The sequence below is a fragment of the Pteropus alecto genome, unplaced genomic scaffold (genome assembly GCF_000325575.1).
Source record: "Pteropus alecto unplaced genomic scaffold, ASM32557v1 scaffold761, whole genome shotgun sequence".
NCBI classification, from domain to species: Eukaryota; Metazoa; Chordata; class Mammalia; order Chiroptera; family Pteropodidae; genus Pteropus; species Pteropus alecto.
In genome coordinates, this window is record NW_006431558.1 from 1,266,396 (window position 1) to 1,276,039 (window position 9,644).

The following is a 9,644-nucleotide window of genomic DNA, read 5'->3' on the forward strand; positions in this document are numbered from 1 at the left end:
AACATACTTTATACTGTATATATTTATATACTATATATATATATACCATATATATATATATATATATATATATATATAAAATATGCTAAGTATACTACTTATATACTCTCTCTCTCTCTCTCTCTATATATATATATAATATGCTAAGTATACTACTTATATAGTTATACAGTTGACCCTTGAACATGGGTTTGAACTACATGGGTCCATCTATATGTGGATTTTGTTTTTAATACAGTAAATGTATTTTCCTTATGATTTTCTTAATAATTTTATCTAACTTACTTTAGCATAAGACTACAGTATGTAACACATATAACATACATGTTAATCGAATGTTTTTTATCCATAAGGCTTCCAGTTAACAGTGGGCTGTTATTGTTTTGTGGAAGCCAAAAGTTATACATGGATTTTTGACTGCATTGGGGTGTCAGGACCCCTAACACTGGTGTTGTTCAAGGGTCAACCATATATCCAACCAAGGATGGGCAGGAATAATGCCCCCACCCCCTTGCCAGGCCAGGATCATCTGTCATCCGTGTTTTAGGCCACCCTCTGCCACCTGACTTTCCTTCTCATGACGCGTACCTGGCTACACCAGGGAGGCCCTGCACCCCATCCTGTGGCAGTACCTGTGACAACCTGAGCTAAGGGCGCCCGGCCTAGTCCTGCCCTGTGACCACAGAAGCCTGAGCTGGTGCACAGGAAAAAGGAGTGGACAGCAGCCCCCTGGGGCGGTCTGGCAGGGAGGGAAGACTATCCGCTGGTACCCCCTGGTACCCCCTGAAGGCCTGGGCACAGCGGGGAGTGTGGGGCAGGTGAGGGAAGCCACAGTTGCTGAACCATGAATCTGCCCAACTGAGTGGGCTCCAGGGGCACGTTTATCTAACAGCTGCGTCTGCACAGCTACACAGAGGAAGGGGAGGGGTACATAGAAGCAGGAGTTCCCACCCGGACGGGGAATCCAGGGTCACACTGGTCACACTTAGGGACAACTCCGTACAGCTCCAAGCATGCTTGGACACCCCACCCCCGCGAAGCGGATGCGCAGTGACGGAGCACTACAAAGACCATTTTTCTGCCGGCCCTGCGCAGGAAAATGCGCAGCTCTCAGGCGCCTGGGAGCCCGAGCACGCCTCCCCTCAGTGTTGAGAGCACACGGGCCCATTCTCTGGTGGCCCCTCTGCCTGGGAGCAGAGCTCAGCAAGGCCCCCAGGCACTCATTTCTGATCCCTCCCAGAGGCTCCACTGGGTTTGGAGTGGTACGACCGCTCCAATCCTGCAGCTGCTCAGGCGAACAGTAGGGCTCCTCGCTGCCTGCCTTGTGGCCCCATAGGCAATGGAAGAGTCTACCTAGAGGTGCAGCCACTAGCCAGCTCGCCCCAGCCTGCCAGAGCCGAGGAAATTCATTAAATCCTCCTAATGACAAGTGCCCAGCAGGTGGCTGGCAGAGTCCAGAAACCCGCCAGGTGGGAATAGGCCCAGGTGGCTGTTTATGAGACTCAGGCCTTTATTAGAGACTTGGCCCTGGGGGCCTCTCTTGGGGTTAAGCCACATAAGGCTTTATTTTGCTCAGGTCCCCAAGCCCTGCTAGCCTGCCATCCCCATGATGTGAGCTGGTCCCCATTAAGAAACGGGGGGCAGAATGGACATAACCACCTCTAATAGACTCATAAACCCCCAAAACCAACTCTGAGCCCCCAGCCCAGACCCTGGCAGCTGTGAGGATCCCTACCCTGGCAGGTGTCCCTCGCACCATAAAAGCAGAGCCCACCATGTCCCCCCATCTGCCACAGGGACGCCCTCTGCTCCATGTGCTGGCAGAGTCTCCCTGCCTGAGGGCTGGGCAGGATCCCTTATTGCAGATGTGCTGGGCAGCAGTCCCCTCTCCTCTCAGCTGCCCCCTGCTGCCATGGTAACGGCATCCGCGGAAGTGGCAGGGTGCAGGCACAACCTGCCAAAAGAGCTATGGTGTGACAGGGGAGGAGGGATCAGGGAGCAGGTGTAATGTTCCAACTGTGGCGGCCCATGTTGGAGGGTGTGCAAGGCCTCCGGAGCAGAGGGCCTTAAATTTGGCTCTCCAGGGATCCGTGCACACCCCAGCTCTGCCCGACCCGCCGAATCCAGAGCATAAGGTCAGGGCAGGGCCTTTGCATTCCAAGAACATTCTTCACCACCGAAGTTTGAGGACCGATGATGCCACACAGTGCCCTGCTTCCCTGGAGTCTGGAGGACACCCCCAGGCTCAGGATGAGAAGAGGCTCCTTAGGGAGCAAACGCAGCCTGGACACTGGAGATGGGGGGAGAAAACTGCACCCCGACTGTGCCCCTCCCCTCGGCAGGGAGAAAATGAGACACAGGAGAGCAGAGCAGTGGTTCCAGGTTTAATGGGGGGCGGGGCTGCACTGCTGCTCAGCGGGCCCCGGGTAGTAGCAGCCTGGGCCCCACATGGAGCATTTGCTTTTTGCAACTGAATAGAGGAACATGGCATAACTGGAAACAACGTAAGGCCCTCCTGCCCCGTCTTGGACCTGGGGGGGGACAGGGAGCAGCTCAGCTAACTAGGCCTTCCCTTTGGGACAGGTCACCCCCACCCCCTGGGTCTGGGAGCTCTGGGAGCCTCTCCAATCCACTGCCCTTCTGAAGTCAGTTCCTAAAGAAGAGGGGAATCTGGTGGGGTCAGCCCCGGCCTGGGGCGAACAGGGAGCCCTGAATGGCACAGAGCCCCTCTCCCAGCCATTTTGGGAACAATAAATACTGTGTGAAGTCATGGGCCAGCTGGCGGCGGGAAGCGGGGTCTTTGGGCCCAGCCACCCCAGCCCACCCCGCTCCACTGCGGGCCAGGCCAGGGCCGCCTGCCCCCTCACTCCGTGCGCAGGATGATGTGGATGCCGGAATCCGTGAACACGGGCCCGCTCATCTCCCCTGTCCGCAGCGCAAAGGAGGCCTCTTCAAACGGCTTCTGCATCTGACCTGGGGAAGTGTGAAGGACGGTGTACGGGGTCAAGACCAGCCGCAGGTCAGGGCAGGGCGGCCAGATGGGGCTCCTACCTGCACCCAGCCTCACACTCGTCTGTCATGCAGTTTATGGCCCTGTCGCAGTGCTGAGTGGCCCAGCTGGGGGTGGCAGGGACATTAAGGAGGCCCCAGGAAGCCTGAGGACAGCATGAGGGATGGCGGGCAGAACTGCTGTCGCTATTGTGTGCTTAGAGACGCATTTTAGTGATGAACTCGTCTCCCTGGGCCCAGTTCCCAGCCCCCGCCACATCATTTGTCCTGTCTGCCTCCTGGAGTAGGTGGCAGCTCATTGCTGGTTCCCCCACGCCCCTCACTGTATCCTGGGATCTCAGGGATGGGGGGGAAAAGGACAAAAAGGAGGTGGGGGAGGTAGAGGCCTGGTCCCCTCTGCTCCTCCCTTCCCACTGTCCCAGGCAGACAGGCCTAAACTCAGGGCTGCTGATCCAACCCTTCCTCCCATCACACCTGGTTCCCCACCTGTGAGGGTGGGAGGGAGGATTCTGGGGCTCTCAGGGGCCCCTGCCTTATACCCACAAAAGGAAGAGAGGCAACTGGCAGTTTGGTGGGCCTGTGATGGGGACAACTGTGCAGAGAAAAACAGACTGACTCCTCACCCCAGGAGGGAATGACAACAGAAAGCTCCGTAGTCACCCCCGCCCCCCACCAGTAAGGCAGCCTCTGAAACCAGAGAGAGGGACTGTACTGCCACCTGCTGGGCCCTGAAGGCCCCTGTGGCAGGGACCAGCCCACCAAGCCCCTCCTGACTGGTGGGCTAGAGGGCCCCCCAGGCCTTGGCGGTGCCCATGACTTGCACACCTCTGCTGAAGGCACCCAGGTCTCCCCTGGCCTTGGCCGAGCTGCAGTCGCTGAACTGTGAAGCCAGAGATTCAAAATCCTCCTCTCCAGACTTGATCTTCTGGATGTAACCTGGGGACACACATGACACAAGGCACACAGGAGACCTCCATGTCAGGGGCAGGACAAGGCAGAGGGCTCCAGACGGAAGGTGACATGTCACTCAGAAAGGAACCATGCCACTCCCACTCCCCGTGTACATGCGTGCGCGCACACTTGCACACATGAACACTTGCCACCCCCATGTGCTAACTAACACATATCCACAAACGCCTTCTCCCCGCAATTTGCATAGTCACAGTAGGAACCACAGATGTCCATGAAGTGGTGCCTTCCACACACGTGTGCACTGTGACCCTGCAGTGACATCAACAGCCATGCTGGTCTCACACCCTGTTCCTACACCTCTGCTCCCTTTGTCACTCTCGCCCACTGCACACGAAAATAACATGAACTTAGCATGCCCTCCTCCCACACACACTTTCTGAGAGGAAGTTTACCTGCAGGCCCCACTGGGGAGGGTAGCAGTAAGTGAACAGGATGGATGAACAGGGACACTGAGACCTAGGGCCCTCTAGGAGCCCCCAGGGCAGTAGTGGGAAAGCTTTCTAGAAACTTCTAGGAGAAAAGCAGGAGGCCAGGGCATGAGCCCAGTTCTGCCATAGGAACTGGCCGTGTCCTCAGCCCTTGGGCCTCCACTGTCCCACCTGTAGGAAGCCGGAAGAAGGCCCAGTTGCTCACTGGGGCCTCGTGGAAGGACCCCCGACAGGAACACATCATTCCCATGGACTATGGCCCCAGAGGAGTTGACATGGCTCTTCTCCCAGCTGCCCCAACAGGGTGTGTTGGCAGTGCACCAGATTCACCCCCTATGTGGCTCAAACTGTCCCCACTGAGTACAGATTTCCTGGAGGGAAAGGGAGGTCAGGGCTGACAGGAAAAGGATGACTGAGGAAAAGGCTCCCAGCAGAGGGCGCCAGGGGGCAGCGCCGAGCACGTGTGTGACTGGGGAGCAGAGAGCACAGGGGACCTTATGTGCGAGGGGTGGGGAGCAGCCACCAGCTGCTCTTCTGAGTTCAGGCAGGGGCCCTTGGAGCCAGAACCCATCCTTTCCTCCCCAAATGCTCCAGTCCTGCCAGTCTCCTCCCTGTACCCACAGGCACAGCCACCAGGAAGGCTCCCAGGACATCGGGCCCCGGACCTCCACTCACGCTGGGCCCACATGCCTTCCTGACAGCTACTCTCCAGGGGGCATTCTCCCTGACATCCCTGGGGGTCTCCGGGACCACACACTCACCCGGCTTAGTGATGGGGCACCAGCCCACATTGATGGGATGGTCACTCTGTCACAATGGCCAGGGGGTTCCTGCATACCATGACACTTCCGCTCACTGCTGTCTGACTTAAATAATGTTGGTGCCTGTCTGAGCACTGCAGAGACACTGCTCATTAACGCACCTGGTGCTGTGACGCCCAGATACCCAGCTGGGGCCATCTGCCTGACACTGGGCTGCTGCAAACTTCGACGGGCCCGTTGGCGTCAGACTCCTGGTTTGACCTCAGGGTCACTGACACCCATTTGCCTAGTACTGAAATTAAATTGGCACGACCATGACTGTATGCTTATCACCCCATCTTGCTGCACATCACAGCAGCAACTGTAGTGCCCTGGTATCTGATCTGCTTGATTCTCCCACAACTGTCCTCATCACCCTGTCACTCTTGTCCTGTCCTAACCATCTCTTTGCCTCTGAGCCTGAATCGTTAGTTATTTGCAGCAGGCCGCAGTGACATGAAGCAGAGTGCCCAGCAGTGACACGTTGACAAATGTCACCTGCTATCATTATTCTCCCTTCCACGTGGGCTGCATGTCCCAAGATGAGGATGCATCTCCTTCTCTTTGATATTCCCATCTCTGGTCTTTGCTGGCACATCCCAGTCTGGTCTGGCTGCCATCATGATGTGCTGCATGGTCAGACGGGCTTGCCGATGCGACACAAGCCCCACCGCTATGGCCTGCACGATGCGGCGGCTTTTGCCTGGGATGCCTTGGTGTGATCGGGACACCCTCCTAGAGCTGCTAGGTGGTCCCCCTGTGCCAGATGCATCCATAGGTGGTGCCGATCTGAACCGGATGTCACTAGGATAACCCTCCTCCTCCTCTCCCTGGACTTCTGGTATCTCCGCACCTTCGCCCACGTAGCACCGAGGTTCCTCCCCATCCTTCTTCTGTCCTGGACCTCCATTTGCCAGTCCAGGAATCCTGACCACACAATGCTCCACTCCCTTCTGGTGTAACTGCCCACAACTGTCCACATGTGCACAGCATGTAAAGCCAGGCCTGCCCGGCCTTCAGCCCACTACAAACACCAGCTGGCCTCATCCTCCAGCAGCTGGTCATGGCCACAGGGACCCCTGGGACTAGATGGCATGGTCAAAGAGCACACGCAGTGCATATGTGTGCAAGCACTATCAGCCTAAAAGTCAGATATCAGCCCCTCCCAACACAAACCACAGTTCATAACACCCAAATCTTCCTCTAACCAGCCAGCTCTCTCAGAAACATTCTGCTTGGATGGAGCCTGAAATGATACTTTAAAAAATGCTTCCCTCCTGAATCCATCTTTCTAGAGGCTGACCTTCAGGGGTCTGGTCGTGTCCACAAGCCAAAATGCAAGGGAACCTTCAGACCTGTGTCAAAATGCAAGCCAAAATGCAAGGGAACCTTCAGACCTGTGTCCCCTCAGCTCAATCTTTCACCCTCGCCCCATCTCTCTCCCAGTCCTGCCCTGCTCCTCTGCTCCCCTCACCCCCAACCATCTGCCACCTTGATGGCATCCAAATGCAACTTGTGATTAGGTATCTTCCCCCCCCGAAGCTCGCCTGCTGACTTCTGCTCTCCCTGGGGAAGGTTCCCTAAGCCCCCACTGTGTGAGGTGCCTCCTGCATTTACCACTGTCCTGTTTGTGCCGATGTCACCCAGTTCATACTGGGAGGACAGGGGCCAGGTCAGCCTGCTCTCCTGTGTCCCAGCACCAGGGACTGTACACAGAAGAGGTGTTCACTAATACTGAAGGGATTCATGAATAAATTAAACAAAAACAGGCCACAGGGAAGGAGAGAGAGAGATCCACCGCTGGACTATGTAGGCAGATATGCTGGAACCTCATACCTTTTTCCTGTGCACCTCAAGCCCAATGCTAAAGTGGACACAAGAAAGGAGGTGCAAACCAGACCAACTCCGGCCTTGCCTGACCGCGTCAATAACCAGTCACCAAGACAGCGCCCACCCAACCCTCACCTAATAGGGCTGTGGCTGGGTAGTGGGTGAGAGCTGGGCAGACCTGAGCGGGCCCTTCAAGCTGCTCCCAGTCTGGAGCAGGCACCGTCCACCTGCTTCGGGGAGTTCAGGAGCCCGACGCAGGATGCGCAACAAAACAGCATCCGCCTCTGCTGGCAGGTCACAGCATATCCCCGAGGCTGAGAAGGGTGGACTCTGGATCTCAACTGCTGTGTTTAGATCCCAGCTTTACTGCTCCTGAGCTCCGTGAGCCTGGTGGGTGACGTTTCCTCTTAGAGCTTCCCTCGCCTGGCCTGTAAAATGGGCTAATCAGCAGCTCCCACCTTAGATGGCTATTGTGAGGAGTGAACGAGTTACTGCTAGAGCAAGGGTCTGGCCCAGAGCAAGTCTTCAACTGTTACTAGCTGTCAGTCCCCATATGAATCGTGTGCCCCAAACTCATATGTATGTTGAAGCCTTGAACCTCCAATGTGACTATATTTGGAGATGGGCCTTTACAAAATTAAGGTTAAATGAGGTCATAGGGGTGGGGTCTTGATCCAATAGGATTAATGTCCTTATAAGAGATACCAGAGAGCTCTATCTCTCTCCCCCCGCCCCCCCACACATGGAAAGGCCATGTGATGACACCGCAGAAGGCAGCTGTCTACAAGCCAGGAAGGGAGCCCTCATCAGAAATTGAATCGGTCAGAACTTTAATCTCAGATTTCCAGCCTCCAAAACTGTCAGAAATAAATGTGCTGGCTAAGCTCTAGTCTCTAGTATTGTTGCAGCTGCCTGAGCTAATATGGCACCATTACTTATGGAAAAGTGAGTGAACAAATGGGGTGGTCTCTGACCCTAAAATGGTTTGGAGACAAAATAGGGAAGGGTCCTGGACAGGAAAAGAGGTAACAGGCTTAGTTCTGCCATCCCAGAAGACCCAAGATCCAGCAGGAGGGGCCCAGACAGACCAGAGACCCAGCCTAAAGCCAGCAGGCTGGGAGTCACCAATCTGCGCTCACTGGGTGCAGGTATGTGTAGGGGGGCTGACCCTCAGAACCTGGGTGCAGGTATGTGTAGGGGGGCTGCTGCTCACACTAGGGCCTCCCTGGGACCCTCAGGCTCTGGGCACATGGGGGCAAAGGGATAGGGAGCAGGTGAAAGGGCTTCTCTATGGCCTGACCTCCTTAGATAAGGATACCAGCAATGAAAGGCAGCTGGTCCTCGGATCCCTGACAGCCCCTGGCCGCAACCCAGCAGCTGCAGAGTAGCCGACACTGAAAACAAGCCTCAGCAGAAAACTCGGACCTGCTGGTTCTCGCTGCAGGCAGTCTACCCCTCAGGGCAAGAGGGAGCACTGGCTCTAAATGGATACTGATAAGACTCCTGCCCAGGCTGCCAGCTAGAGTGTGCTGCCCAGATGCTGATCTCCTGATCGCCTGGAACAAGCCCATGACAGGGGGAACATCCACTTTTATGGGAGAGAAAAGGAAGCCCAAACCCCCAAAGCTCACTGACATGGCAACATGGCTGCACATTGCTGCTCCCTCCTAAAAACCCCCAAGGAGGCCTGCCCCAGCCTTGTCTCAGGATACTGAGGCCCAGAGAGGGAGGTCACTATTCAAGGTCATCAGAGGGTTTGCATGCTGTGCCTGCTGGCCTCCTACGTTCCTGCCCAAAGTGCTTCCAATGGGTCCCAGGGAAACAGCAGAGGCTGCCAGTGAGTGGAGGCCTTGTCCTGACCTTGGGTCCCCCACGACACTCGCTTGAATGACTGAGGTCAAGGCTCCACCATGCAGACAGTGAGCACCAGACACTGAGCCCACTGCTCTGCTGAGCACATCCTGGATCTTCATGGCTACCTTGTCCCCATTTTACATTAAAGGAAACTGATGTTCTGAGAATGAAGACACTTGCTTGAGGCCACACAGCTGGCACCAGGATCCATCTCTGTGTGACTCAAGGGCAGGCCGCACTGGTTCTGACCTTACTCCACCCCCGCCCATTTATTCCATCACCTTGTCCTCCAGATTCTGCCTCCTAAATCCCTCTAGAATCTGCACCACCCTCCCCAAATTCAAGTCACAATGCCTCTAGCTGCAATTCTTCCCACAATTTCCACCAGGCGCTCCAGCACAGGTGGGTGTGCCCTATTCCTGCTAACAGCTCTGTCTGCATCTGCTTAAAGTTAGGCCCCAGGTCCCAGCTGCTTACTAGGTGCACTCACCCCCCCCATCCCCGCCTCACCTAGGTGACCCTCCCCAAGACCCAAACTGACCTCAGAACTCTTAGGCCCCCACCACAATGTCAGCCCCATCAGACATACACCTGTCCTAGAAACAGGGGAGGCACCCTCACCTGCCACGCCCAGGCAGTCCCCACAGCCGGAGAGCTTTCCTTCCAAGCCACACTGAGATCTCACTGTGCCCACCTGCCTTAGCCTCCTGCCATCTCTTGCCAAGATTGTCCCAATGGTTGCTGTCTCGGG

General features: G+C 55.9%; 1 protein-coding gene across 1 annotated transcript in view; it reads right to left on the reverse strand.

The window, feature by feature from the left end:
- Positions 1-2,371: 2,371 nt before the first annotated feature.
- PIN1 (peptidylprolyl cis/trans isomerase, NIMA-interacting 1) overlaps positions 2,372-9,644 on the reverse strand; it is an 11,761-nt gene continuing 4,488 nt past the window's right edge. The window contains exons 3-4 of the mRNA XM_006905899.3: positions 3,835-3,945; positions 2,372-2,973 (exon numbers count right to left, since the gene is read on the reverse strand). Coding sequence (XP_006905961.1) covers positions 2,864-2,973; positions 3,835-3,945 — 221 coding nt within the window. The 3' untranslated portion in view covers positions 2,372-2,863. The remainder of the gene's footprint in view (positions 2,974-3,834; positions 3,946-9,644) is intronic.